The sequence below is a fragment of the Zootermopsis nevadensis genome, unplaced genomic scaffold (assembly GCF_977971745.1).
Source record: "Zootermopsis nevadensis isolate Lab colony 2312 unplaced genomic scaffold, Znev_1.0 Znev_ptg000007l, whole genome shotgun sequence".
Taxonomy (NCBI): Eukaryota; Metazoa; Arthropoda; class Insecta; order Blattodea; family Termopsidae; genus Zootermopsis; species Zootermopsis nevadensis.
This window is the reverse complement of record NW_028259139.1, coordinates 5,540,927-5,566,450: the sequence shown is the minus strand read 5'-3', so window position 1 is coordinate 5,566,450 and position 25,524 is coordinate 5,540,927. Positions and strand designations below refer to the sequence as shown.

General features: G+C 39.1%; 1 protein-coding gene and 1 long non-coding RNA gene across 7 annotated transcripts in view; one reads left to right on the top strand and one right to left on the bottom strand.

The window, feature by feature from the left end:
* stumps (DBB domain-containing protein stumps) overlaps positions 1–23,302 on the top strand; it is a 61,652-nt gene extending 38,350 nt beyond the window's left edge. For 3 of the 6 annotated variants that reach the window (XM_087344075.1, XM_022061907.2, XM_022061914.2), the window contains 17 exons: positions 13,792–13,924; positions 14,227–14,462; positions 15,090–15,259; positions 15,416–15,560; positions 15,855–16,006; positions 16,151–16,283; positions 16,549–16,739; positions 17,155–17,224; positions 17,387–17,548; positions 17,943–18,122; positions 18,726–18,898; positions 19,183–19,300; positions 19,456–19,569; positions 19,930–20,027; positions 20,280–20,459; positions 20,774–20,873; positions 21,054–23,302. In XM_087344075.1, coding sequence (XP_087200201.1) covers positions 13,792–13,924; positions 14,227–14,462; positions 15,090–15,259; positions 15,416–15,560; positions 15,855–16,006; positions 16,151–16,283; positions 16,549–16,739; positions 17,155–17,224; positions 17,387–17,548; positions 17,943–18,122; positions 18,726–18,898; positions 19,183–19,300; positions 19,456–19,569; positions 19,930–20,027; positions 20,280–20,459; positions 20,774–20,873; positions 21,054–21,400 — 2,702 coding nt within the window. In that variant the 3' untranslated portion in view covers positions 21,401–23,302. Of the gene's footprint in view, positions 1–5,688; positions 6,865–13,044; positions 13,150–13,791; positions 13,925–14,226; positions 14,463–15,089; positions 15,260–15,415; positions 15,561–15,854; positions 16,007–16,150; positions 16,284–16,548; positions 16,740–17,154; positions 17,225–17,386; positions 17,549–17,942; positions 18,123–18,725; positions 18,899–19,182; positions 19,301–19,455; positions 19,570–19,929; positions 20,028–20,279; positions 20,460–20,758; positions 20,874–21,053 lie in introns of those variants that run through there. The other 3 variants (XM_022061933.2, XM_022061941.2, XM_087344076.1) reach the window with 3 other exon arrangements.
* LOC110828859 (uncharacterized) lies at positions 19,817–24,973 on the bottom strand. Its single transcript, XR_002542781.2, has 3 exons — positions 24,337–24,973; positions 21,009–21,386; positions 19,817–20,064 (listed from the first exon to the last, which is right to left on the bottom strand). It is a non-coding gene; the product is annotated as an uncharacterized LOC110828859 (long non-coding RNA).
* Positions 24,974–25,524: the final 551 nt, after the last annotated feature.

Here is a 25,524-nt window from a genome sequence, read left to right as displayed (position 1 = left end):
CGCCCTCTTCGTCACTGGTCAGGCCAAGGTTTTGCCTTGACTGGTTCCCAATTCTCAATCCGATTTCTCATACGCAGATTACTCATCGCCCTGATGATATAGGCAGCAGGGTCCTCTGAAACGTTTGGTAAACTTCTACCAGCGCGGTGCTACAACCCACAACACAGTCATCTTTAAATTGTTCAGAAGTCTTTGCGAAAGTTGAGTGGACGTACAGTTGGCATGGAGCGACACTTGTTAAATTCTATAGCTGCTCTAAATACGTACTACGGTTTTTTTGGAGGGGGGGGGTTGAATTATTCCATGTCCTCCAGCAACCCGCCCCTCAACACACTCGCCTGCACTGTACCTGGTTTCTTTGCCTTTCGCTGATAAAATATTGCGAAGTATAAATTGCCCAGCGATGTCATCACTTTGTGACGCCTTACGCGAAGTTCCGAAGCATTCGACGGTAATTAACGCGGATTTGCATCTGCTAGACTTGAGGAGAGTCGGTCTTGCGTGTATAGTTCGTATCGATCCTCACGGTTCGTGCTCCCGAGTTGCCAAGTCAGCACTGACCAATCACCACGTCTCATCTTCACAATAGACGATAGAACATCAGAACCGAAAAACTCAAAGTGCCCATTTGCTTTGTGAGACAGTCCTCCGTCTTTCAGAACGCGCTCACAGGCACTGCGGACATTTGTACTGTGACATTCTCAACGCTGCTTTCGAGAATCGACTCGCGTGTGAACAAGACACGTTATCTTAATACTACTTTTTCGCGATGAAGAACAAGTGACGACTGAGACGCGTCCAGCTTAATTTAATGAAGTGCCATCTGCCTGAACGAATTGGAAACAGTCCAGCATTTTAAATGCGTTTAGATAATGAAATATTTCGGATTGAGGTTGTCGCTGGTGGAGTTCTGGAAGGCGGAACATTTTATGATTGAAGTCACTCTGTAACCAATGTCTTTATGTCACGTCCTAATCTGGAGAAAGCTAGGGTCGTGGGTTCGAATCCTGTTTTCAATACGGGCGCCTGTATATGTATATGTTCACGTTACATTACAGCTTATGATGCCAAAGTCTTCCCAAATGGGAGTTTCCTCTCAGGAATTTTGAAATAATCCAAACCTGGGAACGAATATATAACAAAATCTAAATTTTAAGTAATTAATTTCTCCTTGTAGTTTCTTCTTTTCGTCACTTGTGAAGCTGCTTGTTTATTGTAGTATCAGGGGGTCGTTTTGGTATATCAGTAAATGGATGGGGGGGGGGGGGGGCATCTAAAATATGCAACATCGTTTTGATAAACGTTGCGTAGTTTTTCTTTACCGACATCGGCACTGCTTACGTAGTGACTGGTAATAAGAAAACATGAGCACGCATTTTTTTCGTGAAAGTTTTAATGTCTTGGAGCCCTGTTTTCTCTTTTCTGCTTGAGTTCACACACTGCTTCACACGCATTTGTTGTGAGCCAGACAGTCACAGGATCATATTGAAACGCGTTAGGGAGATGCGTCAGTACGCGATCTTGGGGCAAAGTCCATAAAACAGCGTTTAAACTTATTTTATTTTTCGGAGTCTATTTAAAATTTTAGGGCGAATTTAATTTTAGTTTTCGGACCAATGTAACTGTGGATTGAGTTGGCTGTCTTTTATGGGATGTTGTGCTGTGTAATCTTGTAGAAACTGGGCGATATTTTAGAGATGTTTTCTAAACTCCCTGATGATGATGATGATGATGAAGGGTGTAAGCACTTCTGAAACGTCGGTAAGTTTCTATCATACTACACGGCGCAACAACCCAGAAGACGGCCTGCCCTCTTTAGACTCACCGCTGTGATAACCTGAAGTATCAGTTTGTTGCGAGTGAGCTGCCATCTTCTGCGAGAAACTTCGTTTATGTAGGCTTATTCTACGGTGTGTGAATTCTGATGAGAGGAGCTTTTTTTCTTTTGAGGGAGATAATCTTGCCCTATTGTTTTGTTTGTCATCAGCAAAGTCTTCACGTCTCTGAGTGTGACGTGCAGCATTCTTGCGGCGATTAAGTCAAGGCTGAGTCGCTTGGCCGTCCAGCAAACCGCCATCTTCAGGAGGCCCTACATTTCTTGGTGACACAGGCCCTTCTACCGTCGGCACTTTGCCTGGAATGCAGTTTGAATAAGGAATCCACAAAATAAATGTTTCGATGGATATAAAGGCCAGGAAAGTCAAAGAAACGGGCAGATTAAATTAACTGCAAATAAGTAAATAAACTAACTACATGCAACACACTCCTCTTTGTAGACAGTTTCTCAGCTGGTCACAAAATTCGACACTTTTTATTGAACCGAAGGGTTTTATTATCATCATGCACACAAGAGCCCGCCACTGGCCTCTCTGTATTGAGCCAGATTAATCCAGTCCATGTACCGACAGCCAAATTGTTTAATGATATTATACTGATTTTCTTTACATGAACCTGGGACCTTTTGAATTCTTGGTTAGCACGCCATCTGCAAGGCCAGGGCATATTCAGAAACAAAATCTTTGTTCCTGTACTGTACCGCGATAAGTCTTAGGGTCCCTTGGAAGTTAAATGGTCTTTCATGGAGGGTTATTGTAATTTCATGAGTTAGTTAACACATTGGTGTCCTTGATTCATTTATCTTTACAATGAACCCCTATGCAGTTACAGCATCCTGTATTTTTGTAGACATTCGATGTAGGCCTAATACGCAGACGTTTCCGATACTGTAATCGTTGTTTCGTATGAAAAGATATTTTAGCACTGATTAGAGGAGCTATTCAGAGTTAATTCCGTTCAAATTAAGTCTTCAAGTTTAATTAAAAATTCTTATTATTACTGTGTCTAAATACCCATTAAAATTTTGGGTAGCCAAAGGCACTATTACAGATGCGGGTGCTAGTGGATTTACTATGCACTAAAATTTGAGCATAGGATTCTGTTTGCAGGCGACATTTTACACTGCACTGAACAATTTCGAATGGGTATAATCGGTACTAAAATCTAAAGCAGTGACATTTTAAACAAAGGAGACATTTTGAGTCATAAGCAAAATTGTAACACAAACATTTAATCACATTTAGACATTTCCTGATTTTTTTTTCGATTTGTCTTGGAAGCGAATATATCTTAATTCTCATCACGACTAACCATCACCGTATTACTATTTTCTGGCACAAAGTGTTTGTGCGAGAAAAAAAAGTTTTGTGCGACAAAGGCGATTGCATCAAAGTAATCTCCTTCGACTTGGAAAAGGCTTGTGATTTGCTTCATCAACGATCCACCCAGTGGTGATTCACGTAGTCTCGAAACATGAAGGCCCGTCCTTCCCACTGAGTAAGCACAATTGAGCTCATTGTTTTAAATGTTCGATAGTGCGTGAAGTATTTTACGTGTCTCAATGTAGGCGCCAGAAAAAGTTTGTGAACTACTGCGTTAGACCATAGAAGGAATGGAGACTTGGACACCCAGTCGAAGAGATATTTTGATACTAGTCTAGAAAATGTTAGATATTACTGGAGAAGATAATTCATATCAGACGAAAGATGTTAGAGATTAGTCGAGATGTTAGACATTAGACGAAATGTATTAGACATTCGTCAAGGAGATGTTAGACGTGCCCAACTGTTGGAAAGGACCTTTATCCAGAGGTCAAAGCAATTAATTACTTTTTACTCCATTAAGTCGGCGTAAGCGTATGTAAGGAAGAGGGGGGGAAAACCTTCCTCGTTGTTTCTAGGGAAATCTTGACTCACGTTGACGTTAGCAAGACTTTCGTGATTCTGCTAGTGGGAGGTTTGACGTTTTCAAGTATCCGGCTCCATTTAGTCGTTAGAATATCAGCCATACAAGTAAGTCCACAGACACGCTTTGTGAGAAACATGGCGAATGTCCTTTAGGGCAAATAAAGAAGATTTAATCCTCTGAAGCCGAAGCGTTTCTAAATAATTTTTAAAAAGGGTTAGTTCCTGCAGCAAAGAATACAATACGGAGCCCATAAATACATATCGTGGACAAAATTCAGAGTTGCTTTTAATATTGTTGTTCTTTTGAACTTGTTCCACCGTTCATACAGCGTGTTCATGTTTTTTGAAAAAGGTTTTATTCGCGGGTAAAGTTATTAAGCTAATTTTTGCACACTCTGTATTCTGAAACGACACCATTACGTTTTGGGAGCTGTCCCTGCTCCCGTCTTAAGGTGAAACTTCCTATACTGTCAGGTCCGAAAGAAAGTGCTAATCCCAAACCGTGGCCCAGGGTCTGACGTTAGACGCTTCGAGTGGCTCACTTTCCCAAACATTTTCAGTTGCTTGACGAACTGTGGGAAAGCGCATGGCGAACCAGTTTTTGCTGAGCGATTATTAGCTTCTAAGGTTAATTACATTTAATTATTAAGTTGTATGAATGGTCATAGAATGTAGGATATACGATGTAAATAAACGAACTGATTCTGGAAAGAACTTTAACGTATTTCACTCCGGTGTTCTTTAGGAACAGAAGAGGTTATGTTTCACGACAACAAGGAAGAATAAACTGTAATCGGCCAACTTTAACATTTGCTTGAGCAATAAAGGTACATCCCACCGTGTCGGGTTGAATCTTATTCAAATATAAGCTAACTTCTTTGCATACTTTGATCTTCGCCCGTAATGTTATGCTATGTATGTTACTAGCTCTAAAAAACATTTGCTCCTAGAAGGTTATTTATTATACATCTTTTAATTTGGTTTATTAAAATATCAAGCTTGTTTGCGGAGGTATCGTACTTATAAAAATCCGCCTCTTATCACTGATATGAGTAAATGTCAACATTCTAAAATTATCTGCTTTGCCAAAGTATCTAATGTTTACAGACTCCGTCCTTCAGTTGTGTCTCTTATCTCACAGAACGCAGACAATGAGGAACATTTGACAAAAGACAAATTATAGGACGAGAACTCCACATATTTAATCACACAGCACTACTGTGTTCTATAATTCAGCGTAGACATTTGCTAGACATATTTACTCATACCACTGTCGTTAATAAGAAGGAGAACGTTAATAATTTTGTGTGTTTGTACGAAGTGCGTAATGGGAAATTCGTGGATGTGTGCATTTTCACTTCGCAAACTACTGAGGGGATTTTTTTAAAAATAAGCAACTTAAATGCGTCACGTGAAAACGTCGCGAGATTGTTGTCTCCCGACAGATGGCTCGACCAGCACGCGTTACTACCCAATTATGACTGAAGCTCAGATGGAACGCCGGCGAGGTACTCGGCAATAGAGGTGTGCTGGGGAAAATATGTCCCGTGTCACCTCGCCAAGTGTGTCGCGGCACATCGGTTGAAAACCACTACTCTGCAGCCACATATCGATTCTTTCAACGACTTCTGATTGCGAAAGTTGATGATTCCAAACATTTTCGAAAATAAATACCCGATACTTTCACACAGCTTCCGAATTCGTTTCCTTTAACGCGAGACGAGGTAATTTTTTCTCTGTTCTGTAATGTTTTGAGCAAGAGCTCAGGCAAGTACTGCGTTTTATCAACACGGACGGTAGATAAACCAAGATATGGTCGGATGCAACATAATAGTGAAATCTCTCTGTCAATACATTCTCTGATTTCTTGGAAACCGCGAGGTTCATCATCGTATTAGTCTCTATTCTGAACCGATTCAGTGCATTTGACATTTTTACAGCAAATTTATCTGACATCCTGTTTCCGCGTAAGAAAAGCAATACGTCTTTTTTCCTCGACGTTTTCCAACCAGAATACCAAGACGGCAAGCTGTGATACCAGCCCATTCCGTAGTTTCGTCAGAGAGCGCTTAGACGTGCAGTGTTATCAGAGGTCGAACTTCCTTCCTGCACGACCGGCCGCCGGTTCTGTTCGTAGTTCCATCCGTGTTCGCGTTTGGAATCGTCCTCAGACTTCGAACGCGGAACCTCCCAGCAGGAGACTGGCTTAAAGCCGCGGTAATGTGACTTTTGTGTGAAGCAACATCTGCATTTGTGCGACAGCGTGACCACAGTGCTTTCAATATTACTTAATTTTCTTCGTAGAAAGAATTTTCGCTTAAATCTTATCGTATTTACAGTTTTCCAACCATGTGAAGTTCCCAGGGGAAAAAAAAGTATGTGCTCCAAAATTATCTAGCTGTGTTATTCAAAGAGTAAGCCATTTTTAAAACACAATTCCGTGTTAATAACGTATTGAAGATCTCTTATACTGATGATTTTATAGTTTTAATAATAATAATAATAATGGGCGAACGTGTTTCATGATCTGAACGAACCACGAATAAATAATGCACTGATTTGTCAAACACCCTGTTGAAACTAATAGTCAAACGAATGAAATCGCTCATAAACCTAGGAAGAATTTGGACAGTTACTTCTGGCAAAGAGTCTTCGTACGTTCCACTGCTAAAAGTTCTGAAACGTAATCATTTAACAGATGTTAATTTCTGCAGAGACAAAAAACGGCTTTTGCAGTTTTTTTAAGAAAGTTGTGGATCTGTGGTTTCGCTGACATGGGTAGACTCCGGTGAAGGAAACGCGACCCTCCTTCGTGAGCAGAAGGACGTCATTGCCTTGGAACGAGTTTCTCCTATCAGCGTGGTCAAGGGACCAGTTAATTAATGATCGTCACAGAGCAAGCACAGAGTTCTGATATTGTTACGAAAGAAGTTGTCCAGTTATACGGGACACAATATCCTTACGACTGATGTGTGAAATTACGTGTTCCTCGTACGCACTTTTATAAGTGTGTAATCAAATATAAAATGACAGTAATTGTCATCTGATTCGTGTGTGTGATTATACTAACGATTTTTAAGGATTACTCCAGCAGTTATGAGCTGCAGCTTTCGTGGTGAAGGTATGTAAATCACTAATATTGAATTAAAGTTTGTTTAAAAATGTTCTAGCCTACTTCCTTAAGAGCAAGACGTAGGCTTGTGTTATCATTATACTGCGCGTGTTTATTTTTAAACTTTGGTATAACTGGTCTAAATTTGATACTATTTGGTATTAATCCAAACTAACCATTTTTAGTTTTCTCCAATAAATAATAACGAAATGTCGGGCGTGTGAACTTGAGGTAGCAGAGACGTTTCGCTTCATGTAGGTAATAGTTAAAAAGACTTAACTTCTATTTATTTATTTTAATGTGGAATCTAAAACAACGTTGGTGCCACAAAACATTTTTAAGAGTTTGAGATTTTCCGGACCGTTTCGGAACAAACCATGCCATCTCCGTCTTCAGATGGAACGTTGGTATCTACCTTTTTTTCTACACTGCAGCTAAAGCCAGAAGAACGTCGTCTCTAAGAATGTTGTGCCGAAAAGATTCGATCTTATATGAAAGCCAAACACGACGCAACATACTTTGTTTGGTGCTGTGTCCGTCAACCTTATCAGATTTTGTTTTGAAGTTCTGCTTCTTTGATTAGGTGATGAACCTTCGGGTTACATAAGCCATCTAGTTAGATAGTTCTTTTCTCTTTTTTTCCTTTTTTTTTGTGTTACGGTGGGTTAAGATTATATCTCTGTGTAGCTGCGGCCTGTCTGGTCCATTGACCATACTCAGATGATACTTGAGTAAATGTGTACCAAGTATTGACGGAAAAAATCGAAAGACTGAGAAAAACTTGTTCACTTCCGGTTTCGCCCAACACAAATTCCATATGAAGCCGACCATTAACCGTCTTGGCTATGGCACGTTGTGAACTTCCGTCTTCGTTATGACGCCCATGTACCTGTGGGTTAGCTCAGCATAATTACGCGTAACCACCACGTGACCTCTTACCACTGTACACGTCACGATTTTAGAATCGTACCCGTTTTTTACGGTCAGTGAGTGAGTCACTGTTTTTCACAGCCGTTGGCTAGTTTTCTTACTTCCGATGGTAACTGCGGAAGAACTTGACAATCATGCCACGTTCTGGATAAAGGAAGTGGGAGAGCAGTTTTCAAATTCCCAATTCAGTTTTCTGGGTATTAAACAGGAAAGAAATTATAATAATTATAATCTAATAGGCCCTGGAATTTGAATATAAGGACTTATGACCTTTTCGCCTCAACGATTCAGTGACTTTGCAGGACAGTTTCATGATCCATATCTTTACATAACCTTAAATATCGCATCTCTGCCTAGTTTGTAATTTTAACTTAGAAAATGCTCAATACGAATTGTGTATGTTGTTTATGATCTGTCTATACATGTTTCCACATGACTCACGATTTATTTCTCAGGGTCACCAAATTACAATTTTAAAATGGATGCAACCGCCGTGATGATGTTCAACTTTTTTATGTTAGCTGAACTTTGAGCTTCAACACAGCTGATAACCACATTGGGCATGTACTGAACCCGTTGTATCCAGTAGATAATTTCCTTCTGGGGTGCTGAGCCATGTTTAGTAGAAGGTTTACGGACGTAAGAGGTTTTTTCTGCCCCTGTTATCACAGTGTAAGGAACATTCGGATTATTATTATTATTGGCTTCTGCCCCATGGAGTTAGTGCAGTTCGTAAATACTTTTTACTGAGATATTTATTACGACTTTTGCACGTACTTAAGTAATTACACTGGCTTCTCAGCACCTGCGACGCTGGCAAACCAAATGCTACATAGTAAACACAGAACAGCTCACGTTGATATCTGAAGTCAGCTTGAATCTCTTGGAAACAATTTCTAAATATATTTTTAATGAGGTCATAACTTGATTTGCTACAGTTTAGTCATGTTCAAAATCAAACTTTGTTGGAAATATTATAACATTATCAATAAACTGTAATTCGCTGTTCCTTGAAGGCGTATAAATAGATGAAGCACCAAGTAACGTGCTATTTCACGACGCACGCTCAACTTTACAGCCATCAGCAAGTGAAATCACGTACCATAAATAAATAGGCATAAACAATCCCTTACTGAAGCTGTACGCTTAGCACGTCAAGAAATGTAGCCCCCCTTGCCTTACATGTAAGTCAGAAGCTCATTACCGTGTTCACAAAAGCCAGTAGGCGAAGTGTACTTGTTAAGGAGGGTGGGAGGCCAAAATAATTTTTATCGATGCTGTTATTAAGTCATTTAATGAATTATATCTTCAGTTTTCCACCAATACTGCACCAGTTTGGCCAACGTAAACATAATAATTTTTTGTTTGTTTACTAATGTCGGTCCACGGGGTCACCAGTTGGTAATGCCTGATTTGCATAAAAACACAGTAAAAGTGAAACACGTGTATCATGGGTCTGACGGAAAGGCGTCACTTTTATCAACCCCCCCCCCCCCGAATGATATATGAAGATAATTGCTTAAGTAGCTCCAGTAGATTCACGTTCATTAATCGTAGTTGAGCAGTTAGATTTTAACTCACAAACATGCAAGTGTATTTGACTCCACTAATTTAGTATCCATAAATTATAATTAGTCATCCACAGAGCATGTTCGTGTTTAAACGGAATTCTAGCCGGGAATCTGTGGATCTGTATTCAAAGCCCGTGCTAAAAGAAATTCAAACGAAACGTCGTATTGTGTCTTTGTTTCTTGTTCAGTACGATCACAGAACGGAATTTTACTTCAGGATTTTTACATTTTTTCCAGCATTGTAAGAATTATGTATTAATGATCAGAGTTAACGAATTATTTTTTTTTATTTGTAGTGTTCTGTCTGACGACAGGTCCATATGAACAGGATCCTTCCATCCTTTTCTCGGACTGGGACCTGTTCATATACGTTCTTGGCAGATGATCCAGAAGTGGTTTGCCATTGCCTTCTTCTGTGTGTGAATGGAGTAATTGTTGGAATGCCACGGAGAAACCGGGGAAGCCCCTGGAGGAAAACTCCGTGTTGCCTAGACCACGGCCTTGCCCAACACAAGTTATAAATTCGGGCACCGCCGGGAATCGAACCCGAGACCCCAGGATTACAAGGCCAGCGTTCTAACCGCTAGACCACCGTGTAACCATTGTTGTCAATTATAAAATATCTTCTATCTTTTGAACGCCGTGGTTGAGTTACCCTCAGATCTCGAATGAGGTTATTTTAGGCGGTGGCCAAAGTCCAGAAGAAGAGTTGCACAAAAATTATGTGGGCTTAACACGTTTCTTATTCCAAGATAAAATATAAAAATTAGCCGTTTGTAGCCTACTGCATTCGTACGTCTACCTGCTTCATTGTTGGCGCCTTATCCTCTGTCCGACATAACCTCAATTGTTGTTGATACTGATTCGTCTAGGCGTTTTACTGACGATACAGATCAAAACCAGTTCATCTGTGTTGTCAGTGGCGAGTGAAGAAAAAGCCTTTAGATTGTCACGCGGTTACAGTGTGAAAGAAAGGCTGTTACGAAATGCTAGGTTCATTGCCTCTAACCGTTTTAGTTGACGGTCTAGAAGTTTATACTTCACTTAACTCCGTATAAATTCGATATTAGTTTAAAAAATTGACTCTTTCATTTATAAATGTACGTTATGTCAAATACTATTTTTGTTCTTATGGTGGTATTGTATTTATTCGTAATTTAATAAATTTAATAATTTCTTGAATTGAGTTATAGACGGAGTTGATGTTTATCCCAATTATTCTCATTAGCCTTCCGTATTATCCGACATTTTCGATTATCCGACCGCCCTTCAGTCCCATTTGGGTCTGGTAATCGGGACACTTATTCGTTCTATTAATAGCTCGCATTCCGATTACCTGCCATTGTCATCGATTCATTTTTTCCAGTGATTCCTGTGATTTATCGTCTTCCGTTAAGCAGGCTTATCCAGACATACAGGCGTATCATAAGCAAACTACAAACATGACTACTGTTCGCGAGAGATAAGACTGCTCTTGGTGCAAATATATGGCACATACCCGGACATTATATTAACTTAAGCACTGGTAGTTGGAGATGGCACAGTTGAAGTGTGTGGTCCGAAACGGAGTGTTTTTGCAGGGGACTAGGAGCCGAGACATGAAGGTCGGGCAGCGAGAACTGCTAAGTGCATTGGAAGTAAATTCGTTTTTAAAAAAATCTGATGTCACGTGATCTTCTGGGTTGAGACGCCGATGTCCTCCCATCTACAAATAGCTGAACGAAATGATCTCATACCTTAAGGTTTTCCGATTAAAATGTATGCTTGTCTATATAATCTTCTCGGGCAACCGACGTTTCGGGAAGCAACTCTGTCCCCTTCATCAGAGTTCCATCTTCTCACCCCTCCTTTTGTCTTCCATCTTCCCCTCTTCCTTCTGCATCCCTTCACACCTCCCTCCTCATCCATTTCCTTCTGTGCGTGCCACATATCTCGCCCATCTCAGCCTCCTCGATTTTATCACCCAAATATTGTTAAATGTTATTACGAACCATGATCCTTGCCTCGTTTTGATTCAAGATGTTCTCATCCATGTATTCCTCAAACAACCTTGTTCCTTTGCTCCTCCGTTAGGACGAAAGCTGACTTCTTGGTTAGGAGACGGCAAGAAAAGGATTCTGAACTGAGTGGTATCGTGTAAGCATTCCTGGAATTGAACGTGGATGAATGAAGACATAATTTTGATTTGTTACTGTCGTCGTAGAATGTCTTCATACATTTCCGAAAGATTTATTAGCCATTGTTGTTCGCCTCTTAATCGCCCTCTGAAGATAGGGGGAAGCACACGATGACTCACCCCCTAGAGTCCAATCTAATCTCTGCGCCAGCAAAACGGAAATTACAGAAATACGAATTTAAAAGGAATGAACATCGTCCCGAGTCCAGTGCCAAAATCGTTCGTCAAATTATGTATCGATATCATTTAAAATTGCTCGTTAATTTTAGAGGGTTAATTAACTGTAATGATTATAGGCCTACAGATGGAATGATTTGGAGGATTGTGAACGATGAAATTGAAAGGCTGTAGGTTGAAATTATCGAGACGTATTCCAATGTATCATGCCTCAATATTACTCTTAAGAGTTGAAGAAAATCACGAAGGTCTGAGGTTATATGGCCAGTCTCCTTGCCGAGATTCAAACCGCTGATCGTGAGACCGCAATGCTAAGTATCATCAGTTCAAGAACTCGGACTAGTTTGTTAATATAAGTCATCCACAAGAACAGATTGAAATTCATATAGAAGAATGTTTAAAACGTGAGAAGTTTTTGCCAGGCTGTTTTGATTGAAGGTTCGTTTACGCCTGTGTCCAGAAGAAGCGATGTTTTAGCGCCAAGTTTTTTTTATTCCAATTAAATGTAATTCCAGCTGGCCGTCATTCTTCAATGACCTATGACCCTCTGTTCAGTGACTCACATTCGGTGGCGCTACATATGGTAAGTTTATAACTTGCAGTTATGCGAAGATTATTTGCCATTTGTACATCCAGAAAGAGATTCAGGCGTACTCCAATGTAGGTGTTAACTAATTTCAAAGTCGTATGTTTCATCGAATATTTTGGTGTTAAGATTAAAGTTGACAATTTTAGAATTGCTCTAAAACTGCATTTGAACGAAGGGACCATGGAAGACCACAAAAATGTTATTAGGATTTCCGCTTTCCGATCCCCGAACGCGTCTGGGACATCACAAATACGATCCGATGGTCTCGACACGGATTAAGTGTCGGGAATCATTAACACTCCTGTAATCCCACTTGCCAATTCCACTGACATCAATTTTGTCCCACGATATGAAATGCGTTTAACCGTATCTCATATTTAACATGAAATAACTTTCGTTTAACTCGTGTTCTTAATTTGACGAGATCTTTTGTTTCTGAATAGTTCAAGGCTTGCAGTACTTTTAGCTGAGTCAGAGACATGGGATACCCCATCACTAAGTGCAGACTGTGACTCTCTGATTGGTAAAGCAGTTGTTCGTTTTAGGCATGCTCATACACGAAAAATACCCCCCTCCTCTACACACATGACGCACACACTCATAAAATTCATTTAAAGGACCACGCAACGCCAGCTCGCCTTTGGAGCGTTGCTAATGTGGCTTTATTTCAGTGGCTACTCAATCTTACGAAAGTTCTATTAGGACGGATTTTTCTTTTTTTAATTGTGGGGTTTCTGGCGTTGCAGATGAAAACATAAGAATGTTCTGTGAATCTCGACGTTTCTGTGGTGCACGATATGACGTTGCGTAATAAAGTTCTGTTGAAGAAATAATTTGGATACGCGGTACAGGTAATGATAGGAGAATGGAGAAAATTATACACTGATAAAGTTGAACGCAACCTTCACTTTCCGGCTACCAGCTGGAGCTGCCTGACGCCAAGAGCTACGAGGTTTCCTTGGAAGACTACAAAATTATCTTCTGCTTTTGCTGCAGTTCCTACCGGAAGTGGCAGCTATCTTCAACTTTATCAGTGAACGCACTGTAACTAACAATGGGGAATTGCACAATTTCTATTCTTAGTTTGGTAATGTTCAAGCTGTAAGTTATAAAGGCGATGATATGGGCAGGATGTGACACGGAAAATGATGTAGGTACATGAAATATTGTTTAGAGCATCCGAAAGAATGCAACATGCAGAAACATTTATAGGTAAACAGTTTTCATGAAATGTCTGTCAGGTTGACAGATGTCCTGTCCATGACAGGAAGCAGGTAGACTCCTGAATGAAAAAGGGACATTTTTGTAACTTGGTTTTGCGGGAAGAGTATTCCCATTTTTTAATGCATGCAATGTGTGCTCAACCTTTGACTCTGAACTTACCATGAAAATATAATTATGGAAACACTGTAACAATTAGTGTGGAACATTTGTCATGATTTCTTGTGCAACAGATAAGCTAAGTAATCAGTTAATTTTGTGTCTTCTTTCAGGTAGTCGAGCCGCTGACATGGATGACATCCTGATAGTATCGAGCAATCAGAGCCAGGCGGCTGCTTCCTGGGTCGACTACCTCAAAGTTTGCTTCGATCAGATCAACAAAACACGCAAAAGACCGCCCTTCAAGTAAGTGGCTGCATCTGCTTCAGTAGAATATTACGTGTTGAATTAATCCTCTCTTGGCCTTAAGTGCCACTGCATTCAAAAGCGTTAATTCTTTTTCGTCCTTAGAGTCGTATTTCTTACGAAGTTAATAAACTCTCTGATGCTTCGGATATTGGCTTACTTAACCACACTGGCTTCAGTTACCAAAGTATTTATTAAAATTGAGGGTTAGAGTTCGCCTGAATGGGTTCAATTGCAGGTAAAGGCCGCTGTATATATATGAATCAAATTAAACTTGCCCTGTACTGTTGCTAATGTTACAGGATGATGTGTGTGAGTTTGGAGGATGTAGTTGGTCCCCAAGTGGTGCCCCTTGCTATAGAAGAAAAGATGACGCACGTAAAACTGCAGATTGTGATCATCTGCCCACAATTTCTGCATCATATTTACGAGAACCCAGGACCAGCCACGACTCTGGGTCGCCTGCTGCAGCCAGACAGAGTGTTGGCCATGCTGCTGGGGGTGGACGAGTCTACAGTGACAGAACAGCATCGAGCAGGTAGCTGGCGGAAAGTTGATCAAACACAGGACTCAAAATCTGGTCTCCTGTATCCATATTTCAGCAACTTTCTTGAATTAGGAAATGCTTGAAACTAAATAGAATAATTGTTAATGATAATGACATAAAAGAATCTTTTATTTAGGATTGTAACAGATCAGTCAATTAAATTATGTAATTTAGGGTGATTTATGTTCAGTCTAATTTGATATCATGTTTTACAATTTGCAGTATCGCGTCAATTAAGACCGTCGCAGAAATAACAATAGAAAATGCAATAAACATTATTAAATATGTTTGGCCTTTTCTTCAGTTTAAAACAGATTATGAAAATATATTTGGTAGGATTTTTGAACAGGGTTTTGGCGTTTCATAAGTTCTCTTTCTCAACTGAATGGGATTTGAACCCATTAATCAAAGTTCAAGCAGTTGAAGAACGCATTACCTTAGATTAAACAACTGCTGGTTTCTGCCTCGATTTATTATGCACTGGAATTGAATGTTGTGCTTTGTCGTGTGCCTAACAAGTTATATCGGAAGCAACGCGCGGAAATAAACGGAACAAAAACAGGACATTTGGAGCCATGTGCTATTTAAATAAATGACTTTTAATTTGTTTGTTGGCAGCACTCATATCATACCAACAGTGGCATCACATTCCTGTAAAAGACCAAGACGAATCGTTCGTGAGCAAGTTCCTGCAGGAAGCACTGGATATGATGGCACGCGTTTGGCGCCAGCAGACGTTACGCACTGACAGAGCTCTTTTCTCGGTGATACCTAAGAAAGTAAAAGAGGTGAGCTAGATGCTCGTGATGTGCGTAATCTGTACTTTCACAGATTTGGGGAAAATACAAAACTTGTATTATTATTCGTAAATCAGAAAGTTCTCTTACTTCTGAGCATTACGCGGTGTAATGAATGTAATAAACCAATGGACTGTTACTTTTCAGGGGCAGCATAAAGTAATTGTACTCTTAAATGAGCCTATAGAAAAGGAAGATAAACTTAAAATAACAGTGGACAAGAACGGCGAACATTTGGAAGTGTCATCTGTGAAGCGACGAAATCCCTATACGTTGCACTTCCAAATGCCAGGTACGGAATATTTGCATAATTACACCAGTGCTTTTGTTATTTTAAGCCACTGTTTACCTGTGAAGCTTCATTTGTTTGTATATTACGAAGTGTGGTTTGTCTTCTGTGGCATTTCATGAGAATCAGCCTCATTACAGTGAAGAAGTTTTTGGTATAGATTTTAGTCTTAAAAATTTAATCTAAAATATTGAATGAGCAAACCAACGATAAACATTATAGAACAATAATACGAAGCAGTGTCACAGTATCGCATTCTAGAACCGTAATTAGTATCGCATTATTTCAATGTTTCAGAAAGTTGCTTGGAAGTGTCCATGTTAGTGAGTGTGCACGTGGAGAAGAACGGTCAAGCTCTTGGTCACCGGCAAGTGAAATGTGAGAGTCGCATGCGAGAACTTGACCAGATTTTACGGTCCTGTGACAATCCTCTGGAGTTCATGTGTCAGGTATGTGTTTATCGTATTCTTTTAGGACATGACGGGAAATGCTCGGGTAGATACAACTTTTATTTACGTGTTACTCAGATATTTCTTGCGTCTCGTAACAAAATTCAGTACAGATGTCTTATATCCTGCGCACCGTTTTTGCAGACACTGGGCTTTAGCCCGGGTGATCGCGAACATCTGGACAACTTCCTAGTATTAGCATTCCAGCGTAATTTACCTCCACACTTCAACCTCTTACATGTGACAGGACATCCACACCATCACAGGACGCATACTAGTGAGTACATCGCATGCCATTACAGCAAAATGGTTAGTCTTCCTGATTTATATTACTGAAGGTCCCAGTTTCAATTCTCAGTCTAGAGACTGACTGTCATGACTGAGATCTTTTGTAGTTTTCCTCAGTCCCTCCAGGAAAATTTCAGGATAGTAGCGTAAATTAAGTCATGTCTCATGCTACATATTCCTGACTACTGATAGCATAACTTCTGTTTCATTGTGATTTTTTTTTCTTAAAACAATTTAAATTGTCTGCCTCTTAGGCCCAGAAGAGTATCCAACGCTGCTGCACTTTGCAGCAAGAAATGGACTGGAAAAATTGGCCTGGCAACTCTTGGAATGTCCGGGTGGCGAGCATGCCTGTGAAATTCGAAATGCGTGCGAGTTGACACCAGCAGAAATGGCTGAAGCAGCTGGCCATAGCAAATTGGCAAATGCACTCCGGGGATACATGGTAACTATTTTTTCACATCACCATTTATCTTTTTGCGGTATAGACTGACTTGACTTAACAGACACGTGGTTAGTTGCTAAATTCTCGCATCAGAACTTACGAACTTCGGCGAACTGGCATATTTTTAAATAAAAATTTATTATCATTCAAAATTTCAAGACCCTGCAGTACATGACGCTATCGTCACTCCTACCTCAGAAGTTCACATGGTGAAATGCTTTTTTCTACATGGTCTGCTTCTTCATTCTGACACATTTCCACTTTATGTAGGTCATCTGACAGCCGAGCCTCTCCACCTGTTTCTGTCTTGGGTGTTTTACTTTAATAATTAATATGTGATGCTTGCATATGGCTACTGAAATATTGATCTGCAATAACGTGTGTTTGTTTGTCTCCTGTTCCCCCAACCGGGCAGCAAATGACTGAATTCACCAGTATGTACAGCTACATGAAGATCATGAGTGAGGGAAAGGCAAAGTCCTCAGGTAAGCATAAAGCAGTTGCTTTCGTTATATTTTACCTCTGACATTCAATCTTTGATAATATATCCCTACATTTGCATGGGTGTTATATCGACAGACAATAAGTTCTGTTTTAGAAAATAGGTGCAATATATAAACAGCAATTACATAATTCTCTTTTTCCAGGGTTTAATGACATAGAGTATCACCAACCTCGTCCACTTAGTGAAACCTACCAGGTTCCTCCCGCTGCACGTGTCCTCATGGATCACTACCAGGTGCCACCCACCGCACGGCCATATTGTCCTCCTGGAAATGAAATGGGGTACATGGAAATGCACCCTCCAGGTTTGTCATCAAATTAGGATATTATACCTACAGCTGCATATTAAAATTGTCATACTACGTGAAGATGGCCGTCTTCTGGGTTTTAGCTCCAATGTAGAAGTTTAAGTGGTGCTACAACCCAGAAGACGGCCATCTTCATACTCACTGCCATGAGAAACTCAAATCCTGCTTCATGCCACATGAACCGACACCATGTTATCAGACATATAATCATACAATGCTTGCCGTCCAGTGTACATGGCACGCCGAGTGCGGCTGTAACTTCTGACTGATCTTGACAGACAAGAAATGCTATTTTTGTAGCTTCCCAAAGCATGCCTTTCTCTCTTTTTTATTTTTATTTATTTATTATGACCGAACAGACACGGGATAAGAATCTGTCTTGATTTTGCAGCCCCACTTTTCCAGTCTCCAGCTTCATCATTTAGAAACAGCCTCAGTTGTCTGAACACAGCGGCCGTTAACTCAGAAGCGCCTGCCACAACTGTTAGATCGCCTTCTCCTGTATGTACCTCGCCAAAGTCTGACGGCCTAGATCACCTGACTCTAGAAGAGGAGAAGCTTCCTGTTTATGGCAAGTCTTTGTGCTTCTTGGCACTGAAACTGTGTTTGTGAATAATTAGTTAAGTTGGTGTTACAAAGTCTTCCATTGTCCCTCACAGAAGTTGGAGTTTAAGTCCCACTAGCATCCGTGTAGTACAGGGATTTAAATCCCCTATTTCACTATGATGAAGGTTAATATATTTTATTATTGTTAATTTTGTCCATACATATTGCTGCACCTCCAAGTTAAAGTTTGGCTGTCAGACGTACAGTACAGGGGTCAAATGCCCTAATCATGTCTAACAAAAACCACTGTTGCGATCAATACATGACTTTGCTAGTAGGTAACATCACAGTTATAGGAATTTGATGAAAATGTTACTAGTTCATTTGACTGTGGACTGGAATGTTTGACTTGAACGCCTATCCAGAATTGAAACCTGAAACAGATGCTTTTCCCGATAAAAGTCGCATGTCCTACAACTGTGCTAACCTGCGAAGAAGCAGATGGATTATGTCAGAAATAGGTACATTTTGTCAGCAAAAAACAGAATTATTTATTGTTTAAGCAGGTGGTGCAAATAGTTACCACTATTCTTTGAAATGTTACTTTGACAATCGTTCTATTCAGTAGGTGGGGCTAAGAAGTCTCGCGAGCAAATTCACCACCAGTATGGTGCACAAGAAGAACTTGCAGAAATTCTTTATGACTTCAAGAACAATGTATTCAGCATTGCTGAAGTTGAGAGGTTTGTGGAGAATTGGCAAAATAGAAATGATGTGAAACAGTCCTTTAAGGATAAACAGGTAATCATGTAACCATTTAACGGCGTATATTTTATTTTATGTGATTCTTCAGGTGTCTTTGCTTTCTTGTTGTTGTGTTATGTGAATATTTAAATTAGATTGCTCTTCCTTGAAATGTAGTGAATGATTTATTCATGAGACTCGTCTCATCCATACAAAATTTCTAGGTTTGGGGCACTTTCATGTGTGTCGATGGAACCGCTATTAGACACTGGAAAGTTTGTAATGGAATTTGTTGTCGTTTCCTGGAGCTCTGAAAGCAACTGATAACATGTACTTTACAGGAACAACTGAATCATATGCGCGAGGAATATGAACATCTTCAGCAGAGGATGAAGGAGAGTATGAAACGCCCCACACCTTTTGACCGAATTCGCAAATTATTCAGAGGAAAGCCAAAAGGTTAGAATTCCAATTTGATACATATTTTAAAATCAGAATTAGTGTATGACAAAAGTAAGAGTAATTAAATTCAGATGGCATGTGTTCATAGAAAATGTTTTGTTGGTTCCCACTTCTTGTATAGCATATTAAATTTAACATTCTTTTTCTTTCAGAAACGAAGGAATCTTCAGCAAGTTGTCCGGGAGATGGAACAAAGACTAGTAGCATTGAGTCCATGCCAGTCTGTCAGCGTCCTTCCAGCAGTTTAAGCCTTCACAGTATTTCCAGTAAGTCAGCTTTGGAAATAAATAACTAATAATTATCAAAGGCTAGGTTTTCAAGCTGAAATTCTATGACACATGTTGTGTCCATTGAGATAAACTAGAATCTCTCATAATTTAGAAGAGTATATATATAACTAATAATAATTTATAAAGGTGTAACTAATAATTCTTCCAGGGCTGAGTTCTGACAAAGAACTCTAATAAATATACTGAGTTGATTAAAGGAAAGTTTATGTTGATAGAATCTTCATAATTTTAAATTATTTATTTTTACTTGTCTTTGTATGTTCATTATAAAGTATTTAACATAGTGGGACCCAGCCTCGTGAAATTTGCATCTTCCTTTATTGTGGTTGGTTACAGGTTCATCGTCGTCGTCAGGTCGCATGAGCACAGTCAGTGCCTGCAGTGGTACAAGCCTTGGCGACTCTGGAACACACTCTGACCCCGAAGACAGAAAGGTACGGTATATGGGTCTTTCGTCCATCTGCCCTAAGCCTTTACGGGAAAAAGAAGAAAATTGGTATGCATTAATCCTTTACCCACCTGAGAACTAGTTGGGTCAGTGAAGCAGGTTCTGCTTATGTACGTCACAAATATGTCGAGATGACATTAAAAGTAGAATATTTTCAATAATTGTCTTTGTATTATTTGTGCTGCTTTTGAGACATTCTTATTTTAATACAAAGCATCACTTATTTTATTTCTGCTAGATGCTTTCTTCACCAACTGATGCAAGAAACTGTGGCAATGGCGTTAAATTTGGTATCCAGAACTACGAAATACCTCCAGCCCCAAGACCACTTGGGAAGATTTCTTCTCCACATTACACTGCTGGTTCTACTCTGCAGCAAACTACTCCGTCATGTGCACCTTCTAATATTTCTATAGAGGTATTACGTGATTTGAAGCTTTCATGGTGACCAACATTAATAAATTCTCCTTGGGACTATCGGCCATGTCACTTGGTTAAAAATTGACATTAATTCAACTTACGAGTTTTTGAATCCTATTTTTAATTTAATTTTGCATTATAAAAGTGAGGGTTGTAGGTTAGATAGAGCAGAAACCAAAAATATGCCATTTCCAGTGATTAATTAAAATACAAATTAATTATTACACAAACATTTATCCCAGGACACATTTTATTATCAATAAATGTTATTACTATGTGTCATGTATAATTGCTCAGATTTTTATTTCTTAGAACCGCCCTCCTTGGCCTTCACCTCGGCCGGACTTATTAGAACTTCGGTCATCAAATGGTGATCCTAATAGTGGGGACTCCATTTCTTTTATGCAAACTGGTGAGTTCTGTACTAATTATAAAACTATACAAATTTTGATGAACGTCTTATTAAGGGGTGCATGATATTTGGATAAATACTATACTTCCTTACAGTATTAAAAATAAAAATCCATATTTGAATATTGGTACTAACTTTAAAGAGATCAAAATATAACTTGCTCTGGTTCTGTGTTTGAAGCCATGTTCCTGAAGTCCCCAGCCAGCAAGAGGAGAATGTATGACACAAGCGAAAGCAGGGACTGTGAATACCTAGAACTGCAGCCCAGTCCAGTCGGTGATGATTCTAAACCAGATTATGTCAACGTTGTTGGTATAGAATCTCCCAACACCCCTAAAGCAGAGACTGTGACAGATGTGAAATTAGAAGAGGGCTCGTACCAAACAAAAATTAGTACAGTTAATACTCTTCATTATCCAAAGAGCCCTGCCCCAAGTGATGATTCGGACTTGCCTGATTATGTGAATGTGTGTGTCTCGAGTTCTGAATCGCATCTTCCGCCTCCTATACCACCTAGAAATAAGTAGGCTTAAAGTTGGTAGGTATCAAATTATATAGGTATAGAACTCTTTCTGGATCATAAAAACAGGATTACCACACTGAAATTGATTGTCAGCAGTGAAAGAAATGTGCATAAACACCATAAAAATTAAAGGTAATCATTGCGGCTGTTTCTCTTTTTAAGGATCTATAAAATCAAATTAATATGTGGGACTGAACCGGAGAAATGGGATATTGTTAAATGGGTGCAGTTAAGAAATTATGTTGTACAATCTCTGCATAAAGTGTATATCTATACAATATTATTGTCTAGGAGTGCAATATATAGCTAATTCATTTTGTCACTTTTTGTGTTCACGTAGCGTGTGGGTGGTAAGGGATCCAAAATGTGATGCAAGAAGGCAGTGAAAATACATTTTCCTGATACATGAAACTACTTGGCATATATGACGAGTTGCCAAGCATCACAGTCGTTCTAATCAGTATCTTTATTTTTCTGAAGGCATCAAAAATGTGGCTGCAACTCAAAACTGCAAAAATGTTTAAATTGTTATTTAATTAAAGTTGGAATTAATTTTTTAATCATTCTTTAAAATGGTATGGACATTAAAACTGGTTGAACCTTCGTGCATTAATTTTAATTTTATATTTTGTAACTCCTGATATTTATCAAAATGTTATAAATATAAATGTTTTAAACACTTCATTTGTTGCTGTGTAACCCCACTGTGGAAGTTGTATTCAAATAAGAGGAAATGTAAAGGTTTTACATTTCTTTACTACCAGTACAGTAATGAACTTCTTTGGATTAATTGCTTTAAAAAGAAGTTATATGTAATTTTATCTTTAAAATAAGGTATTTACATTGTTTTTTGTATTATGGTTTAAATGGTGTTTGAAGAATATTGATGCATTGATTCATGGTGCAATTAATAGTGGAGAATAATTTGATTGGACTATTCTACATCAAATTTACGGAATAAGACGGATTAAATTATGCACATCAGTTTTCTTACAATCTTTCAGTATAGTAGTGATGGAGAGAAAAAGACTTAACTATGCACATATAGTTACAAGACAATAATAAGTGCTTATGGTAAAACATAACCCCAAAAATTCTAAGATCATAAATTATGATTATCAATTTACATGGTCCTTACAACTACATAAAACATGCTGCTAGCTATTCTGCTGAGATGCATACGATGCAAATATCCCTGAAATGTAGTATGAAATCATTGCATCGTATATGTGAAGCGGATGGCATCCTCAAATTTGAATGTTTTATGCAGAGAGAGCGCTATAAATATGAGGCACTTGAATGAGCCAGAAAATTGTATCTGTGGAGGAATCAACTGGTAGGAATAGAATCATGTGGACCAATGGCTTTAGACCTCAGTCATGAATCTAATCTTAGGTAACATAATACCTGCCATTTCTGTATTTACATGTGTAAACAAATATTTAAACTAACTATTTTATAAAGTAACATAATTTATAGTTTTATATGAACTACTGATATTTTAGTAGGATTTGAGGTTCTCAAAGTGGCAAGTATGAAGATGACTCTTCTGGGTTGTAGTGCCATGTACTCTGGTAGAAGTCTACCAACATTTCAGAGGTCGCTGCTGCCTGCGAAGGATACAGTCATCTTCATACTCATGTTTTACATTATACTTAAGTCCTGAGTAACTGCATTTATATAGTATTAAATTTTGTACTATAATTTTTATTATTCCTTTTCATATGGCATACACATCACTAATCTAAAATGAAATATAGGATTAGTTTTACGTATCATGAGGCCAGATACAATTAAAATATTACGTTTTAGTAGGCAATTATGAAGAACAAGAATATTCTGTACGTTAAGTCTGAGTTATCCATTGTAAAGGAAGAAATAAAATTCATGGCAACTAAAAAATAAACGAATATCTCAATGAAAGAATCCTGTAAATTATGTTCATTAAAACAAGAATACACTGTATTAATATTTTTAGTTAAAAATACTGTTCTTCTGACAGAAATATACAAATTTTTCAACTTAATTTACAATCCCATAATTGACATACTTTTTTCAGTTCCATTAGTTTTCCAAAAATTTCAGTGCTTTTATTTCCTTCAAAATATGTGTCATTTCATTTGAATTTTTGGGTTTTGTGACTTTTTGGCTGATTAATTTTTCTTTTCAGCTATCTGCTCTGTGAGATGATGCTGCCTGTCTTGCAAATATAATTTTAGCTTGTGTTGCACATAACTGTATTACAATGATGCCAACTTCAGTTAGCCTCCTGATAATTCATCCCTCTTAGACCCAAATATTCTCCTCAGACACCTGTTCTCAAACACCCTCAGTCTACATCCCTCCCTTAGTGTCAGTGACCAAGTTTCACATCCAACAAAATTACAGGCAAAATGTTTTGTATATTTTAATCTTCACATTTTTAGACAGCATACGAGAAGACAAAAGGTTCTGAAATGAATGGTAGAAAGCATTACCTGAATTCAATCTGCCCTTAATTTCCTCATGAATCAAATTTTGATCTGCTACTGTCACTCCCAAACATCTGAACTCACAGATCCATTAGCTATCGTTATGTCAAGATTTCTTCCTTAATCCGGGTGATGACACATCAACATATACGTAGTTTTCCCTGTATTTTCTTCTAGACCCACCTCCATTCTAGCATTAATTAGAGCTATGGTTTCTCTTTATGATATTTATGTTACCCCCAACAGATTTACATCATCAGCATAGACCAGAAGCTGATGTGTCCCACTCAATTTCAATCCCACCTCGTTCAATAACTTCATTGTATAATCAGTATTTGACATCTGTGCTCTCATGGCTCACTTCCCCACAGTTACCTACCCTACTTCGAACCCTATCAGTGTTCTCCTTAACCATAGTTTTGAATTAGTAACCTCACACATTGGTCAGCTGGAAACCAGGTTCACTTACAAGCAAAGAGTGTGATGGTTAGTGACCACTAGCTTCTTCCAGCATGGTGCTGTTCCAGTATCCCATATACCCTTGTAATATTCTGATATCACGAAAGAAAAGGATGTGTTCTGTCAATGTGGCTGTCATGAAGCGACTCTGAAGTTCAGAAACGAAGCAATTTCACTTTGAGGAATTGTTATTCAGGTCTAGCGGTATATGAATGGTCCGGATGTAGATTCAAAACGCGCATGACTCAGACCCACATCTCACACAGATTCTAGGAGCGGCCCACAATTAGCAATCATCATTTCTGAGCAGAGGTCAGTACTGTCACGTGCCGAAGTAAGCCTGAGATATTACAGAGCAAGGATGATTTTATTTCGGAAGGAAGGATTTTGTTAAAAACCAACTAGCAAAGGCTGAATTGTAAACGAACTATGCTGCTGATTTAGCCAAAATGTTGGAACCTTAAGCATAATTTATTTTCTTCACGTTTCAGAGAAGGGCTTATTTTTCTTTCACAACTTCACACAGTGAATGTCCATGGGATCTTCTGGGTTGTGACGCCGTGTTGTCTCCATATTAGCCCGGAAGATATTCCGAAAAATTGAAAAGCTATAATTTTGTTACGCTCGTAAATACGTACTGTAGAATATAAGAAGCAACTTCATACTCGGAACCGTGAGAACCCTGCTTATCACCAAGTTAAGTACAACTTAAAAACTGAAATTCGGTAGGAGATGAAAGGCAACCGATGAAATTTCGAAGTGACGTTCTATGTTCGTATCTCAACGGTAAGGTGCTACGTGTGTTTTCTTTGACAGTGGAGAGGTGAACAACATTTATCCTGCCCCAGCCATGACGTCACACCGTTCAAGGTGTTCCTCTTCATTACACATGTCAATTGGAATGTCTTTCCCTGTGCGGTGTTTGCGTTATGAGGTGTATGGTGGAATGCCGTTCGTCCTGAAGGTCAACACAAGAGTACTGGGCCACGAGGTGTGATTGCAGCATCTTGCTCGGCCGTATTCTGCTGCCATCCCTTGCACGACCAAGAAAACTCTGACTGACCTGCTTTCGTCAGCGTTCATAACAGTCCACCCAAGCGGTCTCTCTCTCGAGAAGAGGCCTGAATCTGGCTGTCTTCTGGCACGTTGCGTCTGCACCCTGGCAGATACTGACAGTCGTACCCCAGGAGCGTACTGC